At 57.2% G+C, this 25,419-nt stretch overlaps 2 protein-coding genes across 8 annotated transcripts in view; one reads left to right on the forward strand and one right to left on the reverse strand.

The window, feature by feature from the left end:
• Positions 1-25: 25 nt before the first annotated feature.
• Positions 26-25,159, reverse strand: PPP1R7 (protein phosphatase 1 regulatory subunit 7). 4 transcript variants are annotated; one of them, XM_041765513.1, is made up of 10 exons: positions 25,032-25,159; positions 22,493-22,621; positions 18,810-18,865; positions 18,189-18,254; positions 17,494-17,624; positions 16,961-17,123; positions 14,789-14,905; positions 13,875-13,979; positions 10,530-10,616; positions 26-334 (listed from the first exon to the last, which is right to left on the reverse strand). In XM_041765513.1, the coding sequence occupies exons 1-10, from the start codon at positions 25,081-25,083 to the stop codon at positions 158-160; spliced, it is 1,083 nt and encodes a 360-aa protein (XP_041621447.1). In that variant the 5' UTR covers positions 25,084-25,159; the 3' UTR covers positions 26-157. The 4 variants fall into 4 exon arrangements, with proteins under 4 accessions (XP_041621447.1, XP_041621446.1, XP_041621449.1 ...); XM_041765512.1 differs by having other exon boundaries at positions 22,481-22,621; XM_041765515.1 differs by lacking the exons at positions 26-334; positions 10,530-10,616 and adding an exon at positions 13,255-13,433 and having other exon boundaries at positions 22,481-22,621.
• The window catches only part of PASK (PAS domain containing serine/threonine kinase), a 34,918-nt gene continuing 34,532 nt past the window's right edge, over positions 25,034-25,419 (forward strand). For all 4 annotated transcript variants that reach the window (XM_041765489.1, XM_041765490.1, XM_041765491.1 and 1 more), the window contains exon 1: positions 25,034-25,384. In XM_041765489.1, the coding sequence (XP_041621423.1) occupies positions 25,082-25,384 (303 nt within the window). In that variant the 5' untranslated portion in view covers positions 25,034-25,081. The remainder of the gene's footprint in view (positions 25,385-25,419) is intronic.

Below are 25,419 nucleotides of genomic sequence, written 5' to 3' on the forward strand. Positions count from 1 at the left end.
GCGGCGTGGGGGTCACACACGGCAGTCATCACTCAGTGCCTTTTTATTGCCATTGGGTTTGTGACTGCTGAGAGAGCGACGGCTCGAGGAGCGAGTGGATAAAAACCGTGGCTGGGACGTTCCTGTCGAGAGGGACCGGGCGAGGAGCCAGCCGCACTCAGAACCTGACGAAGGTGGCGTCGATCTGCCGCACGGTGGGCAGGGCCAGCATGATCTTCCGCCTGTACTGGGGGTCCTTCTGCAGGGGGTTCCGCTCCAGGTACACCGTCTCCAGGCTCTTGGCTGCTTTCAGCTCGTCCAGGTCGCTCCAGCTCTCCAGGAGATTGTCGTTCATCTGGGGGACACGCACGCAGGTTAGGGAAGCGGCTAGTGCAGAACAGCCCCGGCCCCCTGCCCCACGCTCCCGCCCCACCCGCTCAGGGCACCGCGCGGCCTTCCCGGGCCCCATGGAACCTTCTAGCACCTCCTGGGCCACCTTGCAGCGGCGCCCCTGGGGAACCGGTCCGGGTCACGCGCAGCCCTCGGCCCCACCACCACCATGGAGCTGCCCGTTAGCACGCGACAGCTCACGACCACGCGCTCTGTAGGCCAAGGGTCCCCGCAGGTCCTAGCGTCCTTCCTCCAGACCCCCAGTGGTCCCCGAGGCCTGCCTGTGCGCTCTGACCGTTACACGGCCCTCAGGGCGGTGCCCACGCCAACTAAACATCCGTCTGTCCCATGAGCTGCCCCTGGCCTGCCCCACTGGGATCCCTGCTGCTGGCCTTGGAGGGAAACGCCGCGCCACGTGGATCTCACCCGGCCCACACGACCCTCGTCCCCAGGGTGTGAGGCCGGAGGAGGGCCTGGGGGTCTGCGCAGCTCCAGGCAGCTCAGGGCCTCCCCCTGGCCCCCAGGGCCCACCTGGAGGGAACCCGCCGGAGCCAGGAGGAGTTCTGGACCTTATCATCCGCCGTCGGGGGTGCGGCGGGCACGGGGTTCACGCCCGTCCTGTGGAGGCTCGAGGCTCCTCTGGGGGCAGGTGGGGCTCAGGGAGGGGCCAGGCCGGTCCCCGGGCCCCAGGGAACAGCGCGGATGGACAGTGCAAAGGGCGGCAGAGGAGCCTGGGAGTGCGGGACGGGCACCCCGAGGCCCCGGGCACACCCGCGCGCAGCAGTCAGCTCCCAGAAAACTCCAGAAGCCCCGACGAGCGAGGTCTGCTGATCTCTGTGATGTAATCCGCCCCCCTGCACGCCCCAGACCACGGCGCTCTGACACGGGCGCGGGTGGGCTGCTGGGAGCCCCATGCCCTTCGAGCCCCCTGGTCCGGTCACGCCTGTTCCAGAGGCCACACTTGGAGCGACGCGGCCCTGGGGCCTCTGCACGCAGAGGCAGAGGGCAGGGGCGCGCGGCCCGGGGACGGGGATGGGGACAGGAGCAGACCTGTCCTGCGAGAGCCTACGGAGCTGCCACGCGCGCCGTGGGAAGGACGTGGAGCCACTGCAGGAAGGCCAGCGCAGGGGCAGGCAACTCCCCAGGCCTCCCCGAGGTGCTCCAGGTCACACTGGTCGGCTTGGAGTTCTGCGCCGCCGCCTCGTGTTCGGGTCTGGGACGCAGGGTGATGGCTGTGGGGGACCCACCACATCCAGGCTGGGCTCCAGGAGCTGGGGATCCGCAGCCAATGACACGGGGTGACGTGGTAGGTTGGGGGCCGTGGGAGCGGCCGGGCGGGAGGACAGTAGCTCGGGCCACGGGGGAGCCGCAGACGGCAGAGGCCGGGTGCTGGGTGAAGCGGGAGGGCAGATGTGGGCCCGCACGGGACGAGCAAGGGAGGCGGAGAAAGAAGGACGATCCCGAGAGCCTGGCCTGACGCCCACGTGCCCGACGTTGAGCCTGGGGACAGGCCCAGCCGACACTGTCCCACGCCGGGGGGGGGGGGGGGGGGGGGGGGGCCAGGGGTGCAGTTGTTGCCCTGGCCCTGGGGCCGGGACAGGCCCTGGTGGGAACACGACGTGCGTGCTGGGGGCGCCCCGGGGGCCCGTGTGGACCAGGGAGGCTCTCTAGGGGAAGGCGCAAGACGGGGGGGCCCCGCACTGCCGTGAGCCGTGGGAGGAAACCAAGGAGAACGCAGCAGGACGACCAACGCGTGTCCGGGGACCGCGGGGCCAAGACCCAGAGGTCCCAGGAGCAGCGTGAGGAGGAAGCGCGGCTGCGGGTGCAAGGACAGCGGCTGGGGTGGAGGACGCCAACCCCAGGGACCCGGAGACGCCGGCAGAGCTGGGCCCGCAGGCAGGAGGGCACGGGGCGGAGCATGTATGATGGGCTCACCTGGGGCTGAGGAGGCGGGGAAGCCAGGTCCCCGGGGAACCCCCAGGACAGGGCGACACGGAAACAAGGGTGCCGAAGGGCAGGCGCGCAGGGAGCACCGTGCAGCGGGCTGAGGTCTTGGGGAGGAGGAGGAGGAGGGTCTGGAGGTGGGAAGGAGCAGGACCCACACGACCCGCCTCGGCCCCGGGCCGGAGATACACGGGCACTGAACGCACTGAACGCTGGGGGTTGGGTTCTCATCGCTACTTTTTCGTGAGCGCAGGTCACAGTCTCCTATTGGCTCATCCGGTGACTTCGGATCCAACAGGAGACACTGGATCAAACGCCCCCGAGGTGGATTCCTGGAGGAAGACGCGGACTGTCCAACAAGCGCCTCGAGTCCTGGCTGGTCGCCTCCCAGCTGCGGCCTTGGTGTCCCGCTTCGCTGGGCCCCTCGCGCGGGGGGACCGGCTCCGAGCCGGGGGCGCGTACGCTCAGAGCGGCCCTTCCGGTGGAGCTGCAGGCCTGGGCGCCGGCGAGCGCTGCCGGGCAGGGCCGGGCCGTCAGCAGCCCCGCGGCGCCACGGGGTGAGCCTGCCCAGGGCGGCCTGGGCCCCGGCCGCTGGGCCGCGTCCTGCCGTAGACGCCGACCGATGCTTCCCCAGCTCAGCGGAGCCGCGCAGCCCCCCCGCCCCCGGCCACAGCCCGATGGCCGCCCAGCGGCGGTCTCGGACGCACGTGCTCCGGACTCACCTGTTCCGGTGAGGGCTCCCCGTGGGCCTTGTGGGCCTCGTGCTCCGGCAAAGCTGGTTTGCACCCCCAGGCGTCGGCCCTGGCGGACGGAGGGCCCGGACAGCGAGGGGATGCTCTGCCGCCGCGCGGGCAGACGCTCCCTGGAAGGGACGCTCGGGAGGCGCTTCCAGGACAAACCCAAGCGTCGACCTACTAAGCACAGGCCCATCGGCCTGGCCAGCGTCACACGGCCGCGCCTCTCTCCCCCGGGGCTGCGGCTGCCGTGGGCTCCGAGCCAGGGCTGCAGAGGCGGGGAGCCCGGTGGGGCGTCTGCACCAGATACGCTTGCGCCGCCGACCTGCAGGAAGGACCGTCATTTAACAAAAGCTGAGGTGTGACGCTGTCCGCCGCACAGTCTGCTTAAGAGCGTCTTGGTGACGTCACGGTGGCCGTGGGTTGGGCTCTGGCCAGGCCCGGAGCACCTGCGCCCCGCTCCGCTCGCACCGGAGGTCGCCCCTGTCCCGTGGCCCGTCCCAGCCTGGGGGCCCGGTGAGTGCGGGGCCTGGCTCACCGGTGGGACGCCGGAACCGCGCCTGAGGCACAGAGAGCTGGGAGCCTGCCCCTCGTACGTGTGTCACCGCGGGCACGTCACGGGGTGGGGCCGGGGCCCTTCCTGGCGTATCTCTCCAGAGGCTGAAATTTTTAGTTTCTTTTAATCTAGAACGTTTCCCACTTTCTACTCATTTCGTTTTTCTGTTAAACGAAGCTTTTTCAAGAACCCCAGTTAAGTGCCGCGTAGAATGTCCTCGTTCTGGACTCTTCCACTTGTCTCCTTGTCCCTCCAGCCCCCGTACTTCCTGTCGGTAGCTCTAAGGGCCTGGTGAGCGCAGACGACTCTCCTGGGGGTTGTGCTCTATAGAGGAATCACGTCGGGCAACGCACGGCTCAGGCTGTCCCTCGGCCAGGGTCGGAGGCTCGATCACGTGGGTGACTTGGGGCCGCGTCTCCCCTCGCAGTTGGTGAATTCCTCGCGGGGTGACACACGGCGGACGCCCAGCCCCTCGTGGTCGTGGCGTCCAGTGACGGGCGCTGCCTGAATCCACTGCTGGGACTGTGCTGCACAACGTGTCCTGTGCGAGGCTCTCCCGGCACCTGCTCAGGGTTTCAGGACCCAAACGTCACACCTCGCCTCAGGACGGTTTTCTGGCTGATATTTATAAAGAAAACACTTAACTTCCCCCAAACTCAGTAACATCTTCAAGACAGGGATGCGGGGGAAATCTCAAGATACGTCTCGCACACAACCGGTAGATTATAAAAATCACCTATTTTTGGAACATCTGTAGGGCATTTCAACAAAGCGGACGTGCGCCCTGTATGTTGCTGGCGTCCAAAGGGGCGTCTGTTACTCCAAATCACGGTAGGGACTCGAGCGAGCCAGAAGGAGCCGAGCCCCAGGGTAGAAGCCGGCCTCCCCCAACCCGACCGCGGGGGGAGGCCCTGTTGCTACTGCTCTATGCTGCTTGCTAGGCATGAGTCAGCGCAGCCCACGTGTGTGCGCGGGCAGGGGCCCCACGTGGGCACGGGTGCTGGGACCCAGGTGAGGGGGTCGTTTCCGATCGCCTCCTGTGGCTTCTACGGAGCCATTTTTCTCCTCGTCACGGGTCGCACTGTCCTGCGGATGCGACATTACTTAGAGCCTGAGTCGTCTTGTCCTCCAGCGGCCTTCTGGCGAACTTCCTGGTCCTGTGGCGGCTTGGTCACGGGCCCGGACAGTGCTTCACCCGCCGATGGTGGCCGTGCCAGGGTGTCGATGGAGTTTCTGGGTGTCTGGCATTGTCTCTCCGCTCTGGCAGGTCAGAATGCCAGGGCCTCTGCGTGCTGGGTGGCGCCTGGAACCGGCACCGGGCTCACGTCCCCCCACGGCTGTCAGCTGCCAGGACACGTGGGTAGCCGACTCGTCTAAGGAAGCCCCAGGCTGACCGCCAGGGCTTTGTCCTGTGCGGCCATCTCTCCGCTGCACCCCCGCCCAGAAAATGTTAGTCCCGGGAGCCCCAGCTCTGATTTCTGCCTCCTTCGTCCAGGGAAACAGTGGCTCCTTGTCTGTGTCCATTTGTCTGTGGGCCGCGGGGCCCCCATGCTCCTGCCCGCACGCAGCGACGTCGGCAGCCACCCGGCTCGCCGCTGAAATACACCCGCGCCTCCTTTTCTTCCTGGGGACCAAAGTGCTCATTGCCCCAAAGTGGGAGATACAGCAAGACAGAGATAGCTTCGTCTTAGGGACGATGGCAAGAGAGAAAGACGGGAGGCCGTGTCGGCCTCTGCTCGGCCTCCAGCCTGCTCCGTGAGCCTGACTACCGCTGCAGGAGGTGCGGCTCCAAGTCTTGCCCCTTGTTCTCCTAGAATATACTTTTCTGCACATTTGTTTTTCACTTATGGAGGAAACATGCTTGTTACAGAGAACTTGGAGGAACTGGGGAGTATAAAAAGGGAAGCCAGCTCTCCATTTGCCATCCAGAGGTGAGGGCTTCTCGATTCTCCACGTGCACTTCTAGACCTTTCTCTGTGTGTCCAGGCGCTGATTTTATCAACAGCTGCACCTCCTTCTTTTTCATCAACGCTATCTCATGAGCACTTTCCTGTAATTAAATTCCCTTTACAAACTTCGTTGGAAGGCTTTCATAGTAGCATATTTCATCATACGGATACGTCGTCATTTATTCACTATTCCCTAAGTTGGAGAAATTGTATGAATGATACAAACCTAAAGCTTCAGAAGAAAGTCTGGGTAATTGTTTTTATAAGCTTTGGGTTTATGATCTCTCCTAAACTGGACACTACACACCGAAAAGCAAGGAAAAGGCAGACGTGTGTTTCTTCTTTGTAATCTGGTCTTTTGCTTTTTTACAATGAACAGACAGACTTTATCATTAGAAAATACAACAAAGCTATTTCCACCAGAAAAAAACGAGTCCTGATATTTACGTATTTTTGTACATAAATCTTTGAATTTCTCATCATTTTGTTAGGGTGTTAGATGTGAAAGCATCGCGGCCCTGAAGACGCCACAGGACACCTGCTGACGAGTCCCGCCGGCGTCCATGGGAGCGCTCAGCGCAGCACAGACTCCATTCTAGCAAAGGCTCTGCCTACCTGACGGCCACAACACATCTCACTGTTTTAGTGTATTTTAAAAGTTAATGAAGTAGAAGACATTTTATGTATTTACAAGCAACTGTTACTTCTTATTCTGTGACGTGCCTGTTCATGCTCTGCCTCATTTATTTATTTATTTTAGGATTTTATTTATATATTTGAGAGAGAGAGACTGAGCAAGTGAGCACAAGCAGGGGGACAGGGGGAGTGAATCCCAAGCAGACTCCCTGCTGAGCGTGGACCCCCCCCCCCCCCCCGCCCATGCAGGGCTCAATCTCATGACCCTGAGATCATGAGCTGAGCCAAAGTCATGAGTTGGGACACTTACCCGACTGAGCCACCGGGCACCCTCCTACCCTCCTGCAGAGATGGCACCTCTGTAGGAGCCGTGTTTCATATATGGACGTTAACCATATATCGTGTGTGCCAGCATGATTCTAGGGGCTGGTGAGGTAAGAGTAAGCAAACACAGAGACAGATCCCTCTGCCCTCATGAGGCTTACACCCTGCAGTAGGTGAGTGACACAGAAAAATGAGATTAAATAAATAGGGCTTCCACTTCGTGTGATGGGGCACTAGAGCTGGACCTGCCTTTGGTCATAAACTAGAAAACAGGGACGACATGAAACCACTGCACACACCAGACAACAGGCAACACAGGGCAGTGAGAGCAGGAGAACGGGGAGGGGACCTGTGTGCTCATCCAGCCTTTTGCCTGGAGGCGCTTCGTGGACCCTGGGGGACCCAAGCTGAGACTGTGAGTAGTTCAGGGAGGCAGAGGTAGCTGGAATCCTCGGAGGGAGTGAGCTACGTAGGGAAAATAGATCCAGAAGAGCATCTGGGGTCCCCTGGAACCCTGGACTGAAAAGTGAGTGTGGACTGGCCCCAGAGCTGTGAGCTGGGTGAGGTCAGGATTCACGCAGGGAAAGGACATGTCTGTGCTCCCACCAACCCAAGGATGGGACCTCATTAAATGTACCAGAGGATTCACAGCCTAGAAACAGCCTTAGGAGGAGACTCAGACCAAGCCTTAGGCTTCTTAGATACGCACTGATAAAGCTGTAAACAAGCCTCAAAGGGATCCCGCAGTGACTGAACCCATACACTTTAAAGGAAAACAACAAAAATCCAAACGGTGAATAACTTAACATCTCTCTTTTTTACAGATTTTATTTTTATGTAACCTCTACGCTCAATATGGGGCTGGAACTCACAACCCCGAGACCAAGAGTCACATGCTCTACTGACAGCCACCAGATGCCCCAACAACTTAACATCCTAATGGCCAGCATCTTATATAAAAATGACCAGCCAAGTGAGAAAGGAAGGCTTTCAGGAAAACATACATGTAAGGAGAGAAATACAATCTACAGAAAGAGAACCAAATTTTTTTTTAGAGTTGAAAAATATGACATCTGAGATACAAAAATCGACTACATGAGCTTAACACATGAACTTTGCAGAAGAAAAGATCAAGATGTGGCAGAAACAGGAACAGAATTGTACAAATGGAGCACACCACATAAAAAATCCAATGGCCCAGCTGCCAGGCGCCGGACAACATATGTATCCACAACTGGGGGTTTGGGGAAGAAACTGGGGGAAGGAGGGGCAGAAAAATGTTTTGAGGAAATTATTTTCAAAAGTTTTCTGCATTTCATTTTGAAAACTGTACATTCATAGATCCTAAAAGCTCAATAGCACATGACATGCAAGTGACAAGAAAGGAAAGTGGTAACAAGAACATAAATAGCAGCTGGAGGGAGAAAGACACACTGCACACAGGTGAACGAGGTCATAGGAGCCGAGCGAGCCGGAGCAGGTGGGGACGCGGACAGGTGCCCAAGGCACTCCTCCAACCGTCAAACCAGGATCCTGTCCCTGTGATACTGCCCTTCAAGAACGAAAGCAAAATAAAGGGGCTTTTCAGACCAAGCTGAAAGAACTGGTTCACAGCAGGCCTGCACAATAAGAAATGTTAAAATTCTTCAGGTGGAAGGGAAATGCTGCAATGCAAACTACACACAAGAATAATAAATGCCAGAAATGGTAGAACAAGTAGGTTTTCTTGTTATTCATTTTCCTTTGGGGCGCCTGGGTGGCTCAGTCGGTTGGGCGTCTGACTCTTGATTTTGGCTCAGGTCATGATCTCAGGGTCATGAGACCCAGCCCCGTGTCAGGCTCTGCACTGAGCGTGGAGCCTGTTTGGGATTCTCTCCCCTCTCTCTGCCCCTCCCCACCACTCACTCTTTCTCTCTACAAAAAAAAAAAAAAAAAAAAAAAAAAAATTAATTTCCTTAACAGGTAACTGATATAGTGACATACCATGGAGTTTATAACCTATTAAAAGTAAAATCCAGAACAATGTTAGCTGCTGAGGGGGAACTGAAGCGTGCTCCTGTACGGGTCCTACATTCTACGTGATGTGGTAATATTACTTGAAGGCAAACTGTGAAAAATTGAAAATATGCTTCGTGTATTTGTCACCAAAAATAAAACACAGATATAAGCAAATATGTTGACAATGGAAATAAAATAGACTATCCGCAAAATAGTACTGTTTTTCCCAATCCAAAAGGAAGGCAGGAAAAGAGAGAAAAAAGAACAAATAAAAAACAAACAGCAAGATGGTAGACCTGACCCCAACCATCACACAAGATGCAAGTAAACGTAATCGTATTAAACGTACGTGGGGTAAACACCTCGCTTGAAAGGCAGAGATGGTCAGACTGGATAAAACCCATGTGTCGTCTACGAGAGGTACAGTTTATGGATTATGAAGACACAGGCTGAGTAGATGGATGGGGAAAGATACCCATGGGAACGGTAACAGAATCACACGGAGGCAGACCCCAGGACGGGAACAGAGGGCGGCGCGGAAAGGGACATTCCGCACAGTAGGAGACAAGGTTTCAGGAAGACACTACAATCCTACACATATGTGCAATGAAAAAAAAAAAAAGCCCTTCAAAATACAAGCAGCAAGAGCTGACGGAGCGGACCGGACAAAGCAAATCCACAACCACGGCGGGGGTATTGCAACGTCCTTCTCTAATTGGCAGAACAAAGGGAACGTGAATAAACGCAGAATTTGGGCGATTGAGCCTTTATTGAGACTGGCTTCCTATTTCTTCGGAGCACTGCAAGCTCCGCCTCACTCGGCTGTCTGCGTGGTGGTCTAAGCAGCAGATCCTCTGTGCGTTAAGGGCTCTGGGGCCATCCTCCCCCTGGCTGGGGCACCCAGCCGGCCCTAGCTGTGGTCTCAGCATCCCAGGTCCCCTGCCCTTGTCCCCTGGCAGGCACGGAGAAGGAATCCGGTTTCAGAAACACTGTTTCAGGACCAGCTGGTGCCCCAAACCTACTCCTGAAACTTCCAGCCAGGCTCCCCTTCCCTGTCACCCAGGCCCTCTGCCACTGGAGTCCGCATTTTTGTCTGTGGGCTGCTGTGTGTCGTTCCCCGGCCTCTCCAGAGCCAAAGGCCTTTGCTCTGGTCCAGCCAGCCTGTCCCCAGCCGTGCCCGCGGGGCTGGGCTGAGTACTACACCCGGTGGGCTCCCGGGGGCTCGCTGGGGCCCCCAGAGTTGCTCTGGCTCCACACCCTGACACTTCCTAAGATCCAGTGATAGTAATAAGGGCCCAGGGGCGTTTTCACAGCAGGCTACCTGTGCTCCAGGGAGACCTGGATGATCTTTTAAGATGAGGAAAGAAAAGCGTATGGGCAGCATGGCTAGACGAGGAAGGATCGTGCCTCAGACTCCGCACAGAGCCCGGTCAGACTGAGCACCTCCAGGAGCTCGCTCGCCCCACAGCATCACAGGGTGAGGTGTGTGCAGTGATCCCTGCGGGGCCACCAGCCTGGGCACGGGCCCCCCAGACACCTGTGCGATCCTGACGCGGAGGACCACAGCTCGGGGACCATTCTGCAACACCTTTAGACGAGTCAAGAAACTACGACTTCCTACAACCTGTTTCTCCTGTTTCTTCCTACTGGTTCTGCGATGCGACTCCCAGGACCACAGGTGTAACCGTCAGAACGTGCGGCAGGGTCCAGGACGATGGGCCGCACAAACCCGGCCACCTCTCCTCTCTGGTGCTGGGGCATGTCCGCACTGAACGCACGGCTCCGGTGCCGCGTCTGCCCATTCCAGGGTCTCCCCATCTGGGGTAACGTGGGGCCTGAGATTCTGCTCCCCGGTGACGCAGACCCACAGACAAAGCCACCACCATGCTCGTGACGGTGCCCGCCCGCCTCGCTCTCCTGGAAGCCCCGGGGCTGGCGCTCCTGCCCTCGCTCACGGCACCCCACCTGGAGGCAGCACATCTGCAGAAGCAACGTCAATCCCGCGTGCATTCCACTTACCCAGAATTCCTGTAGCTCTGTTAGATGGCTGACATTTTCAATCTTTTTGATTCTATTTGATGCAATGTCCAACATCGTGAGTTTGTTCTAAAATAAGGAGATAAGATTTTTTCCTGGATTATCTCAGTTCAACAATGACTGTGTGATCATGCACAGGGCGTCAGGTGCCGAGCTTAGAGCTGTGGGGCGGGCCACCCAGTCTGCCCTCCTGGCACAGGAGCATGCCAACGGGGTGGCGACGCCTGCCCGCTTCCTGCGGCCCCGTGTCCTTCGCATACGGAACCCTCACAGCCCCCGCATCGAGCGCCCACCATCCTTGGCACCTGACGCTCCCAGCCCTGGACTGCGATGCCCAAGGGCCCCTGTCCTGCTGAGATGAGTGGTCCCGGAAGAGCAGAGTGACACGGCCCAGGAAGTGGGGTGGGCCTGGGGCTCGGGGTGGGGAGGTCAGGGTGGTCTCTGAGGAAGGGGTGACATTTAGAGCAACGTCTATTCAGTTTATCTTGAGGACGTGCACCATACCTCAAAAATAATCCTTAAAATATTATTTTAAGTTAGGGATGAGGAGCCTGGGGCTCGCCACAGGGAGGACACTGCTCAGGTCCAAGCAGAGGTGGCACGCTGGCCCCGGCCCATGCTCCCGGAGGACCGGGAGGAAGGGGCAGAGGGGGAAGCCCCTTCCGGGGTTGCTGAGGGCGAGTGGGTCTGGCGCCAGCCTGGGATTTACAGCTGACAGGACAGCGTCCGGAGCTACTGAGCACCGTCTGCAGGCCAGACGTTGCGCCTCCACGCAGAGACACACCATCCCCCTCCGAGGAATGCTGGCAGACGCCGTCTCCCTGATACACATCAGCTAAGCCTCGGGAATACTTCTTAAGCTGTAGTTTCAAGGTTTGACAGAGTCCAGAAACATTGCAGCGAAAATGGAGTCTGTTAAAGCCTGCATTGCTTCCTGAACTACGGTTAATCCAACCAACTGGCACATTTTTCTAAAATCAAAAGGGAAATACTTAGAAGTCGGTTGACAGCCACTCATAAAAGTTCATTCCCCGCCCCCCCCCCCCCCAAAAAAAGTTCATTCTGTTCTCGTCTTACCCATTTCTGACTGTGGATCCCTTCTTACATTTTCTACTGCATTCCTGGGATTCTGTTTCCCAATCCTCCCAAGTTTTAAAAGAAAGTTAAAAATTGTCTTAATATAATAAAAACAAATCCACGCACACACACACATAAGCCCGCAGCCAGCAGCTGTGCTGGTTCAGCAGCTCTGGCCCCGGCCTCTGGCTCCCTGAGGGTCCGCCCGCAAGGTCACCCAGCAAGAGCGCTGGTCCCTCTCCGGGGAGCCACGCGGTCCGCGCCGCGTCCGGTGCAGGCTGGGCATGGGCATGCAGAGGAGGAGCTCCTTCGAGGAGCTCGTGTTGGGCCCATCGTGTGCGCTGTTTGCTGCGTGAGTGCCGGGTGCCAGGAGGCTCCTGCCCGGGGCCTGGGGCGTCTGCAGCAAACAGGGACTTAGAGGTCGCAGAAGAGGGCGGGCAGCAGGCGGGGACAGGCTGGGTCGCCACCGTGCCATCTCCAGCCCTCTGACCCCGTCCTGCGGTGCTTGGTGTCATCGGCCGTGCGAGTGGAAACACGCAGGCTCTGACCGCGGGGTGGGCCCTGTGGCTGACGGGACGGGCCCGAGCCTCTGAGCACAGGGGCCCAGTGATGTGCTTGACGCGGTCCTGTTTGTTCTGGGGAGCTGGACAGTGTTTTGAAAGCTCATCCAAAAGCAAACCAGTGAGAATTGCTTAAAAAAAAGGGAGGAACCGGGCGAGGTGGGGAGCAAGCATGGCAGACGGGGCTGTCCACGGTGCCACAGAAACGGCTGAGGAGCATGCGGGGAGCCGGCCCCAGCCGTGGGATGCCCCGCACGCTGCGAGGTGTCGTCTGTGGTGCTGGGCCGGGGGGTTGCCATTTGGGAAGGACAGGCACCTACTTCCTTAACTCCCAGAACAAAAATACATTCCAGAACCCTTAAGACAGAAAACTTAAACGGACATTTGATCTGCAGTTAAACGAAGCCCTGAGGAGACTGTCACATCGGACCCTGATAAATGTTCTCATCACATAATGACCTTCAGGGCCACAACTGCTTTCTCTTAATGCTGTGGAGTCGAACCCAGACCCCAGCGTAGCAGCCTGCTGGTAAAACCTACACTCTTGCTTCCTTCCCATTTGCTGGGGACCTGTGCTCAGGGGACCGTGCTGCAGACACGACCCTCCTCCCAGCCTGCGGGACACAGGGTGGGGAGACCCAGGGCCCCCCGGGGGGCATGGGCCCCTCGGGCCGGACACCCCGTGTGCACACCCCGGCTGCTGTGCGCTCATGCCCTCCATACAGTTGGGCCTCTTACAGCTCTGCCTCCACCTACCCCTGCACTGCCTGAGCGTACGCCCAGCGCATGCTCCTAAGCTGTCGACTTCACTGCAGGGGGAAAGGAACGCGACTACACTTATCGCAGGTCACGTCTAACTCCTCGCAAATTCTAGGTAGTGGTAAAATGAAATTCAGAACGTGGTTTTCCCTCGAAAACATTACTAATGGTGACAACGGTGACCAGACCGAGGGGCTGAGGCGCAGAGGCCACAGGAGCCTGTACTAAGAAGTGCTGGGTGTACAACATGAGTGACCACGCTGTTACCTTTGCTGGCAATAAACAAAGCAGGAAAAAAATACCCAGTAAAATATAATGAGAAAAATATTTTATTTGTCTTGAACTGCATGCAGTGAGGAAAAGCAGGCTCGCCCACAGGCAGCCGAGAAGGGCAGCGGCCAGTGCTGCCCCGCTCTCCCGGCTCTGCACATCTAAGGCCACTGGGCAAGAGCCGGGCTGTCCGCAGCAGGTGGACAGGCCCTCCTCATCCCTGCCAGGGTGGGAGAAAAGCAGGAGGAAGAACACGCATGGCCCGTGGGTCGGAAAGCCATGGGCCAGGAAGTGCAGTGGTCAGGAGGGGAGGGAAGAAGCTGCCAACACCTGCCAGCGCTCTGCAGTACGGGGCACCTGGGAACAGGCAGGACTCGTGTTCTCAGACTCTTCCCAAAGGCCTGTGGCGCTGCTGGCGGCCGCACAGTGCACCCTGCCCTGGACGGGAGGTCGGTACGGGCGCTGGCCGCAGTGGGGAGCACCGGCCCAATGCTCGTCCGAGGGGCGCGGGGAGACTGTATGCGGGTCATGCGCATCCCAGTGTGGGGACCACTCTGTTTCCAGAGCGGGAAGGTCTCTACCATAAACCCCTAGAGGCCACGAGTCTCCTTCAGACCAGGCCTACCCCGTACTGCCCCGGACAGACGAGCGGACGTCTTACATTGTTCTCCAGGCCCTCGATGACCTCGATGCCGTTGTGGCTCAGGTACAGCTCTCGAAGGTTCACCAGGCTCTGCAGACCCTCCATCTTGGTCAGCCGGTTGCTCTGCGGGAGGGAGGGCCAACAGCCATCAGAACAGCGTGGAGGATACAAGACAATATGTTTCTCAGGGAAGGAGACCTCTCGTCTTGAAGCGTCCTGGCAACAGCGCGCTGCCTTTCGCGTGTGCCAGCTTGGAACTTACTCAGAGAAGAAGGTCAAAATTTCGAGTTTGTTGCGCTAAAACGTTAGCACGTGTGAGCGTTAGAGGCTTTTTGGTGAGGAACTCCCTTTTTAGATGTGCCTGGGGAAGGTCTACCCCCGTAATTTGGTAATTCAAGAATGTCAAATACACCATTTTAAAATGAATGACTTTTCATTTCAGTATATACGGTAACTCAAGGTACGGGGCCTTCTCTTACAAGAGTTTGCAGACTGTCTGCTATATGAGGCGCGAGCGGTTCCGGGAGACCCTCCACACCCCGAACACCCTCCCACACCTCCCCTCCAGGGTCTGACTCTACTCGTTGCTTCAGGTAGGAAGGCAGGAGGAGCCTAGGCATCGCCAGGTGCTTGCCAACTGCCAAACACAGGGCTCTGCTCTCTGTGCGGGTGTGGGACGCGTCGCTCCCACCATCGGGCCACATGCTTCAGGAGGCTCTAGCACCAGCGCTGCCTTCTCAAGACGACCCTCGGGCTGGAAACCACCCAGGGAAGGAAGTTTTATGCGTACGTACGTGTGCTCTGAAACCTAACATTGCAATTGCTCCCTGGCAGTAGGAGCGTGGACTCTGACACAAAGACAAACGGGATGGGGGTCCGGCGCTTCTGCTGCCGGCAGGGTGCAGCCCGTGGGAGCAAAGGTGGATCAGTACCTGCATACTGAGGACCGTCAGGTTGGTAAGTGCATCTAGGTTCTGAAGCTTAGTGATCTTGTTTTTCCCCAAAAACAAACTCTCCAGACTGGTTAACGTGTCAATATTTTCAATTGCCTGTGAAGAAGAGTAGCAGTTAGCACCGTGTGGCCAACCAGCTGGACCAGGGTAGGAAAAGTGCCCGGGGAGGGGACGCAGCTGCCTGGACTGTGCCCTGGGCTGTGGGCAAGTTACCTTTCCACTCTGGAAATTCTCCAGTGAAACTTCACTTAAGGTGGACAGTCTAAGGCCTTGTCTCCTGGGCTCACCCCAAACCCTCAGAGAGCTCGAGGTCAGGGGACACTCCCAGATGAGCAGTTGCCCCCCCAAAGTGCTAAAGCGCTGCGCTGACAGGTTATCACACGGTTATTCCATGAAGGGTTCGTTAAAATGCATTCCTAGGTCTTCTCCAGAGCAGCTCTGACCTTGGATGCCACCCAGGCTTCCTGGTAGCAGGCCCTGCCATTCCATGGCTCTGTCCCCGCCTCGGGACCCACAACCCGCCCTCCTCTCTGGGATCCTGTATTTAACTGTCAGGTCCAGTGCCGTGTGGAGTGGGCAGTCCAGGACGCGCTGTGCTCACTGCTCTCCGCCCCAAGGTCCTAACTACCAGCTTCTTCAGCACACGCTACAGCAGCAGCAGGTAGGAGCAGGAGGTAGGAGCACCTCCCCGTACGTCACAGTAGGACGTGAGGATGCAGATTCAGGGGGAGGGCGCCCCTCAATGCTATCGTCTACACGGATCTGTGACTCAAGACACCACCATATAGACAGACATTTGATAAAATGTTGACATCTGGGTCACTCTTTACTTTTACTTTTTAAAAAATATTTATTTATTTATTCATGATAGACATAGAGACAGAGAGAGGCAGAGACACAGGCAGAGGGAGAAGCAGGCTCCATGCCAGAAGCCCGATGCAGGACTCGATCCCGGGACTCCAGGATCACGCTCCGGGCCAAAGGCAGGTGCTAAACCGCTGAGCCACCCAGGTGTCCACCACCCCCTTTTTTTAACTCTTCTTTTCAACGTGCGCCTCTGATATGTGGGCCACGAGACTGCTCACAGCTGTCACCGGAGGCCCTCCTGGGTTTGCATCCTGCCCAGTTCTCAAGGGCCAAGCTGGACTGATCACAGTGTGCTGCGAATGTCCAGAGCCAGGTGGAGGGCTATTTCCCACAGAGGCCGGGGAAGCACCAGGCTTGGTGGCACGGCTTCCCAGGGACACGCCTTCCCACGGCCATCGAGTGGTGTTCTGGCTAGCAGGTACCCTCATCACCGTCCTGGTGCCCCTTCCCCCTCCAAGGCCAACCGCCCTCTCCCTCCCTGTGCCAGTCCGTGTTTCCCACCATAGCTTCTGCCCAGCAGCTCTAAGTCAGATGGGTCGAGCAGCACTCCCACGGACGCCAGACCTCTTTCCCAAAGCCTCTTGTCTACTCTGCCCAACCTTCTCAGAGGTCAGACAGTGTGGCAGGATGCAAGGCTGCCAGGGGCGCGTCCCGGTCATACACAGCTGTTCAGGGAGGATGGGCCAACCAAGCAGGGAGCCGCAACGTGCTTCCTACAGCCCCCGTGTGGAGGTCAGATGGCTGCAAGCCACAACTCTGCTGTGTCTGGGACACTGTCTTCTCAGAGAGACTCGCCAAAGATCACAGCCCTCAGGACATTCAAAACCAAAGTGCTTCACCGCGGGCAGAACCGTAACTGGGGCACTTTTCTGAGGTTCAGGAGAGCATCTGCATGATGAGTAGAATTTACGTGCAAAGAAAGAGCTCAGGGCAGCCCAGGTGGCTCAGCGGTTTAGCGCCGCCTCCAGCCCAGGGCCTGATCCTGGAGTCCTGGGATCGAGTCCCATGTCGGGCTCCCTGCATGGAGCCTGCTTCTCCCTCTCCCTCTCCTTCTGCCTCTCTCTCTCTCTCTCTCTCTCTGAGTCACGAATAAATAAAATCTTTAAGAAAAAAAAAAGAGCTCGACCACAGAGTTGTAGCCCGTGATATTAATACCGACCCGCAGTGAGCATTCTTTTCCCGGAAAATAAAATCACACCATAAGAAACACTCTGCCCAGCACACACCTCACACATACCACCGCCAGGCCCAGAGGCCAGGCCCCGGCTACGCACCCATACCTACCCGGATGCGATTGGACCCCAGCTCCAGCATCTGCAGCTGGTGTAAGTTGCTTATGTTCTCAATTTTACTGATTTTATTGTTAACCAAGAAGAGCTTCCGCAGTCGCGTCAGCTTGTCAACTCCTTCAATGTTTCTCAGCAGATTGAAAGAAATATCTAGAATCCTGAGAACAAGCAAAAAGTTAATTTTTTAACGAGCACAGGTGCCATGGAGCTCAGTACTCCACTAACCTGGAGGCAGGGCCCTCCCAGGTGGGTGAGCCCCCCGCCCCCACCCCAGCTGCCCGCCTGAGCTCTCAGGCCTGCGCCAAGGACAGAATTAGTGCTGTCCCCAGACGGGACCAGCCAGGAGCCTGCGATCGAAGGTCTGACTTGCAGGCTGGGACTGCGGGCAGGTCAACGCCACCTGTGGAGCCAGGCACTGGGCAGGACACTGTGGCAGAGGTGACCTTCCAAGGCGGAGAGCCAGGGCCCAGGGTTGGTTCTGGGGAGACTGAACAGGCAACTCAGGTGTACCCTGGAATCACGACTCACTCCAAATGTGTTAGCGCCTCTAGATTCTCAATCTTCTTGATTTGGTTGTCATAAAGATCCAGCTCTCGCAGACTCTGTAACTCCCCCAGATTTTCAATGCATTTAATTAAATTTTGACGGAGGCAGAGAGTCTGAGGGATGAAAAAGGACAGTTGACATAGGTAACAGAGAGGCCACCAGAAAAAGCTAGCGGTCCCAGGACACAGGACCAGCGTTCTAGGGCAGGGGGTGTGGTTTTCATTCTCCCACTGTTTTCTAGAAATGTGCCAACCTTGGAGAGGATGGGCAGTCGCCCACGGGAGGCTGGAGGCAGGCCTTGCACTGGGCAGACCTCCTTGGTGAGGGAGGCATTAGTCAGGGTTGGGGGTGTGTGTTGTTTCCCAGCAAAGCAAGCTGCCAGTGGAATCAGCTTTGAACAAATTTAACTGAGGCAAGTTAAGGACAATACAGTCCAGGGTGTGTTAGCTGCAGGCAGGCTCCGCACTGGGTCAGCGCCTGGCCTCGCCCAGCAGCCTCTGGGACGACTCTGCAAACCCCACCATGTTTAGGGTAAAAGGTGCTGATGGCAGTTCCAGACACAGGCCAGCAGCGTCTGCAGAAAGAACGCTCAGTTACGGATGTGTCTGCGGCCCTCAGGGGAGACGGGCCCTGGGGTATCAGCACCCCCTCAAGAGGGAAGACAGAGTCGCTCTCACCTTCACTTTCTTGAGCACCTCGAAGCCCTCAATTTTCCCAATACGGTAGTGATTCAGATCAATATCCTGAAATGAAGAAACGTCGCTGCAGAGAAGCTCCTGAAGACCTGTCTCCTGGAGCCAATGGGGGCCAGCGAGTGGGGGCGGGGGCAGGTGAGGCAACAGTGACACACAGTGACACGGAGGGCAGTCTGATGTAAAAATGCACATAGAGCCTCTAGCCCTGCGGTCCCCTGAGCACAAACACAAGCCTAGGTGCCCGCTGGCAGCCTGCTGCAGGCTTGGGAGGGGTGAGGGGGCCTGGGTGCTGCTCCCGCCTGCCCAGAGCTGCCGGTGCCCAGTGTGCTTCACACGTTGGGGAGGTCGAGGCCCTGCCGTGGACAATGTGATCACCTGACCCGCTCCTGTCACTTAGGCGACCGAAAAGGGCGGTTCATGGGCTGGCTGCCCAACCCTCTGGTTACACAGAGCTGGGGTTCCAGTCCAGTCTTAGAAACAACAAGGACACGAGGAATCTGCCTCGGAAATCACTTGCTAATCTGCCAGCACCATGAACGATACCCTGACGGCCACAGCGGTCTGTCACCGTGACCCCCGCGGCTGTGTCCAGTGGCGCATTACCTCTGCATCTCTGTCCAGGCTAATGGTTTCCATATCCACAGGCAGCTCTTGTCCTTCTGAAAAAAGGAGAAGAAATAAGCCCATTCAGAGCCCTAGTGTCCATGGTGCTGGGACTCGGGCTGCCCGGCTCACGGAGCTCAGTCACGCACAGGAGAAACCACGGGCGGTACGTGGAGGCCCCAGCTGGTGTGGTTAATGCCCTGTTCCAGGCACGGTCACCTTTCAGGCGTCCTGATGTTCCTGAACTCGGCTACTGGCAAAGGTCTCCAAACTTCCATCTGTGCCACTGAACTTGCCAGAAGGAAATGTAGCCTGAAGCCATTTGCAGGAAGGCGGGGAGGCCTCCAGAGCCTCTGGGGAGCCCCCGTCAGTGGTAGGGGAGCCGCCCACCTTGCGGTGCCGCCCAGAGCTGCACAGCTGGCAGCAGCCTGCCCTCTCTGGGCCTTTCCTTTCTTGTCTGTGGCAATAAATCAGGCCATTTGAATATAGCTCATGCTGGGCATGTCAGATGTTCTAGGATGTGCCTTTTATTGCTCTGGAAAGTGGCCTGGTAGCTATAAACACTTATCTCTGCAAAGAGGAAAACAAAACAGAGCACAGCTCGACAGAGGGACTGGAGAGCCCTGACCAATTTGAACACACTCCTCCCCTGGGGGCGTGGCGCTGATCCCCGCAGAGGCCCCCTACCCAGCCCTGCCCCAGTGCCGGGGAGAGCTGTGAGCCTCGCTCAAGCTGCGAGCTCACAGCCTGGAATCAGCTGCTTCCCGGTCCTCATTTCCCCCGAACTGAATGCAGTGTGCGCGTCTAAACAGGGCTCAACGCTTTAAAAAAGTAGTGGTGATTCTTGGATTTCATCAACTGACGATTCTACCCCCATGTCTCCTTGTGTTAGGATCCGAACAAGGTCCTATATTGCGACTGGATGACATTTCTCTGAGGTCCCCTTTGGCTCTTGCAATTTTTGGTTGAGGAAACTAGGCCGCCTGGCCTGCCACGCTTCTGCCTGGCTCCTACTCCTGCAGCAAAACTGCCCTTGCTTCCGCGGTAGAACGGGCTTGCTGCCCCTCATGCTCACGGCGCCTGCTGAGGACCGGGCTTTGTCTGCTGGTCACCTGGCCCCTTAGCCGGAGGCAGCAGAGGAGCACCTAACATCGGACCCAGCAGCTTAACAAAGCAGCACTGCTCGTACTGGCTGAATTAGGTCTTCTTACTGTGCCTTTTCCAGAACAATCAACAATGGCTAGTCAAAAAAATATGTCATTTACTGTAGTTTATCATTTACTAGAGTCACTTGCTACAACTGTACAAGATACCAACCAACCTAGGAATAAAATAAAAGGAGTTGGGCAAAACCACAAGATATACCCAAATTACCCCTCACCCCAAGACAGCACAAATCCAATGTCCACAAACCCTGGAAGTTGCAATGAGGGAGGCAGCACAATGAGGGCAGGTGTCCAGGCCACCAAGCGTCCACAGCAGGACACCTGAGAGCACAGGGCAGCACTGCAGACAATCGAGCAGGGCCAGTGGGTAGAAACTGGGCCTGGGCTCCTCAGGACAGGTGCCACACAGCTTAAAGTGGTTCTGTTTGTAACGACCCAGAGCTCAGGGCAGGCCCCTCAAAACAACAGCTTCACCACTGAAACAGTTGCCAGCCCAGAATATTTTCCCAAATGTATCATGTATTGATCTTTTTTTAAAAAATAAGTTACAGGGACGCCTGGGTGGCACAGCGGTTGAGCGTCTGCCTTCGGCTCAGGGTGTAATCCCGGGGTTCTGGAATCGAGTCCCACATCGGGCTCCCTATTAGGAGCCTGCTTCTCCCTCTGCCTGTGTCTCTGCCTCTCTCTTTCTCTCATGAATAAGTAAATAAAATCTTTAAAAAAAAAAAAAGTTACAGAGAATAAGTAAAAGCTAACAGTTGATAGTTTGAATTTGTTTTATTTGAACTTAGGACAGGACTTAAGTAAATACAGGTGTGAGTGAGTCCTGGTCTCCTAAGGACTTATAAAACTGCTAGTAGTCTGGAGGAAAGAAAGCTGGATTTGGACAACCCAGGTTCTAGTTCCATTGTTCTACTTTGTGACTGTGAGCCCCTGGGTAAGCCAAGGGAGCCCGAGCTCACCACCCAGGGAGAGAAATCCTCAGCACAGGGCCCCACCAACTCTCCAGTCCTCTGTGAGTGCGGAGTGTTCAGCTGTGACAGCAGGTGATGCCCCCACTCGCTTGGTCTTTCTGTGACTCAGTAACGAGTGCTTTCCTCCGTCACTCCCATGCATTTATTCCACCCACATCACCTCCAGAATATCGACTCTGGAACTCCAAAGTAAATGTGGCTGATACTTTTGTGGTAATCTCCCTTTGCCTTAAAATTAGGTTGCCATAGTTACCAATCATCTTCACTGGCACAGAGCACAATGTTATTTTAAAAATTAGTTTTGTTTTTTAGAAATTTGTGGGAAGTTTTATTACCATAATGGGAGTGCATGACTAGTACCACCTTGAAAGTCCGTACATTGTATATAAATTTAGAAAATGCAGAAGGTATGAGACCCTCTCAAAAGTGTTCTTCAGAGACCCTCAACTGCACTTTGATGGGTTTTCTCTTTCAAGTATGTTGAAACTTACATGTTATTAATAATTTTAACAGACGGCCTTTAACATGCATAGTGTTTGGAAATTTGCAGCTCTCACCTAATAACGCATCCTGGATACCTTTCTGTCTGTTCAGATGCTCTCTCATTCTTTTCAATGTAAACTGATTTTCCCTTTTCTTTGTTTTTGAAGATTTTATTTATTTATTCATGGGAGACACACAGAGAGAGGCAGAGACACAGGCAGAGGGAGAAGCAGGCTCCATGCAGGGAGCCCAACGTGGGACTGGATCCCGGGTCTCCAGGATCACGCCCTGGGCTGAAGGCGGTGCTAAACTGCTGAGCCACCTGGGCTGCCCTAAACTGATTTTTCTAACCAAACAAAGATCATGGTTGCGGAGGGTGAAAAACCACCATTATGGAATGAGAATTTACCTTTCTCATCTCTAAGTTAATTTTGTTATTGTTTTTAAACACTAAAATGCTAGGAGGCTACTGAGATATTTTCTGCATGAGACAATTTTCCTAACATCTAAGCAATTTAGCAGCCAATCCTCAGGCCTCTAAGGATGGTGAAGCAGGACTTAGAAGTGACTTCTCTAAAGTGCTATTCTGAAATTACATTACTACAGTAGGAAACAAAAGCATCATCAACGAAAATGTTTTTTTCAAATCTCACTTTCTGAACATACGGTTAATAAAACAATCCCCCGATTCCGTCCCGGATCACACACTAGTACCACTGTTATTAGTAGTAGCATTTGCCTTCAGGGGAACTCAAAACAAATGCATCCCCCCTGCAAGTGCCACAGATGAGTCAGCTCAGTTAGGAGCGCCTCAGGGGGCGCGCTGCTCGGAGCACCGGCCACCAGCCCCCAGAGGGCCTCTAGTGCTGCATCAGCAGACCCAGAGCCAGCCAAAGGAATGCCCCTCTCGCACAGCAGTCGTCCCACTGCCCAGAGCAGCCCTCCACTGCCCTGGCCTGCCCACCACCCAAGGCGGTGGGGTGGGGCTGAGCAGATCATGCGCCACACGGCCGCACCCTCCCCCCTTAGAGAGTTGAAGGCTCTTAACTGGGCCTGGTACCTTCTGGGTCCTCTTCCCCTTGCTCCTCTCCATCCTTCAGGCTCTGCTCACTGAGGTCGGCCACTATACCGCTGCTCTGCTTCTTCCCTTCCTCATCGCCAGATTCTTCAGACTCGACCCGCCTGTCAACTGAGCCCACACACATCCGTAAGAATTCACAGCCACTTTACGTGACTCCCCGAGGAACATTTAACAGACGGACATCCAGCTGTAAGTCAAAAAGACTTCATTGAAAAACATCGGTTGAAGTCAGCTCGACAAACATTCGAGTGTCTTCCGCGTCTTGGGCGCCACCTGAGGTGCACGGTGCTGGGGACAATTTGTGTGTGGAAGGGCAGAGCGGGAAGGACACGCGGGTAGAGATGAGCAGCTACTATTCCTGCCCTCGAGGACACTGTGAAGCATTACCAGGTGTTCTGAAAGCCCTGGGTCATTTGTGACCAGGTACTAATGGGTGACACACAGTGAAGCGCCTCCTGTGCGGCTTGCTTTTGGCCTGGATGTCCACGTAGAGGGGACCAGTGTGACCCTTCCACCACATACCTTCATCCACGCTCCACTATCCATTTGGCCAAGAAAACCAGCCCAGTTCACAGGCCCACGTTCTGAAAGAAATCAAGACTAACTCAAATCAGACTGTGGGCAGAGGGGGGGCTGTAATGAAAAAGGGAAAGACAGCCAGTAGCGCCAAACGCCCCACATAAAGGTCACCGATGCCAAACAGCCGCACACAGTGATACCAGCTGACTGCTTTGAAAGGCTGGTAAATAAGTACTTTTTGAATTGATAGATAAGGCAACGACTAATCATGGCAGACTGGCAAAATTTCTTTGGTAAGACCGTCAAATAATTTTCCCTTCTCCAGACTTTTTTCATCATCTCCGTTGGCAGTCTGTCTCAAAGAGCTGAAACAGGAATAAATCCCTGGGAGTCATCAATCATCCTCGCTACGCCTCGTCCACAAAGGGGTGCACTCTTTGGGGAAAAGTAGCTTTACTTCTTCTCTTTACCTCCTCCTGGGCCGAGAAAAGCGCGCCCGGGAAGCGACTGCTGGATAGAACCAAGTCCTTACGAACTCCGCCTCCCAAACCGCCAAATCCATTCCTTCTGCCCCCCTCTGGCAACTGCCTGGGCTCCCTCCTGGCCTCCTAACTGGTCTCTCTGTGGCTTTTTTGGGGCTTTGTCTCATCTATTCTGCATTCCCAGAGCATCTGATGCGATTCTAACATCCGAATCTGAGCTCTGACTCTACAGGTTTCTGGAATGCCGGGGGCTCCTGCTGAAGGTTTCACGTTGCCCTTGGAGACCTGGTGCCAACAGGCTGTTGGCTTTCCCAAGCCTCGCTCTCTGCATCTATAACCAGGGGGCTGGGGCAGGCCCCACAGACCAGAGGTGCTGTCCGGACCAACGCAGAAAAGCCTCCGGGGCAGTCGGCATGTGCACGACCCGCAGCAAACACTCGGCAGTTAGCTGCTACCACGGACGGGGCACTCTGTGGCCGAGGCTGAGGGAGGGCACCTTCCACTGGGTGTGGTGTGGCTGTGCCTAGGGCGGCAGGGACTCCGCAGACGATGGGCGGCCAAAGTGCAACGCGGGCCCACCCTGCAGGCAGCAGCCGTCTGCAGCTGGGGCAGCGGATCCAATCATGGTGCAGTTTCGGGATCCCTGGAGCAAGGGGGCCGGCCCACAGCTGGGCAGTGGGAACGCGGGAGGCACTGAAGACCTGGAGATGCCAGGACGTGCTAGGGGGCTTGCTGGTTAACGGGACGGTGCGGCCGGGCCGGGCCGGGGGACAGAGAACCAGGGAGCTTCTGTATGTGCCACTCACCCAGACACGGAAACGGGCGACGGGCGGGTGGACCGAGCGAGGGCTGTCTCCTGGCTGCCAAGCACCGCAGCCCCTCGCCAGGCCGCCACGGCCTTCCCCTGCCGCCCTCCGCCGCCGGGGCGGTCACTCTTGGCCGCTTCCCTCCACGGCCCTTCGCCTCCGTCCCCCTCCGGCCCGATGTGCAGGTGCCCGCCCCCCCCTCCCCGGCACTCGGCGCCGGGTGAGGGGCTGCCCCGACCGGGACCCCCGCCCAGGCCGCCGACGCGCGGGACCACGTGCGGATCGTTATTATTTTTTTTCCAACAGAGCTAAAGAGTCGGATTTAGCGTCTGGGGGCCACGAGGGCCCGGGCCGCTCGCCTCCCGCCCAGCCCTTCCCTCCGCGCCGCCGCGCGCCTCAGTTTCCCCGGGAGCTGCCGGGCTCGGAGGTTCGGGGCGCGGCGCCCGCCAGCAGCACGCCCGGCGTACCCGGCCCCGCCGCCCGTCCGCGCCCCGCCGCCCGCGCCCCCCCGGCGGCTGCAGCCTCTGCCGGGTCCCCGGGGCCGGGGCCGCCCCTGCCCCCGCCCCCGAGCCGGCGGGCAGCTGTCAGCGCGCGGCGGGGCCCGAGCCGCAGCCGCAGCCCGGACGGCCCGCTTCTCTCAGGCGAGGCCGCTGCGGGCCGCCGCCCCCCGCCCGCCGGGCCCTCGGGCCGCCGCCCCGCGGAGCCGCTCACCCTCCATCATCTCCTGCGACTGTTGCTGGCCCGCGCCGCGTTCCGCCGCCATGTTGGCTGCTCTTCCCCTTTCCGGAATCTGTGGCCTCAGGCCCCTCGGCCAATCAGGGCTCCCGGCTCGGCGCCAGCTCAGCCAATGGGCTCCCACGCCAGGCTTGAACCCCGACGCGCTTGCGCGGCCCCAGTGTCTCATGGGAGTTGTAGTTCACGGGGCAGGCCATGAGGGCCCCCGCCTCGGGAGCAGCCCGCCTCACCTCCCCGGGACAGGTAATCTGAGCGCGCACCGCAGGCGTCCGGAGGCGTCCGGAGGCGAGCAGCGGGGAGGAGCAAGACGCACGGGACCGTGGCTGCAGGCAAGCGGAGGGAAGCACCTGGGGGACGCTGGGGA

The sequence above is a fragment of the Vulpes lagopus genome, chromosome 8, assembly GCF_018345385.1.
Source record: "Vulpes lagopus strain Blue_001 chromosome 8, ASM1834538v1, whole genome shotgun sequence".
In the NCBI taxonomy this organism is placed as follows: Eukaryota; Metazoa; Chordata; class Mammalia; order Carnivora; family Canidae; genus Vulpes; species Vulpes lagopus.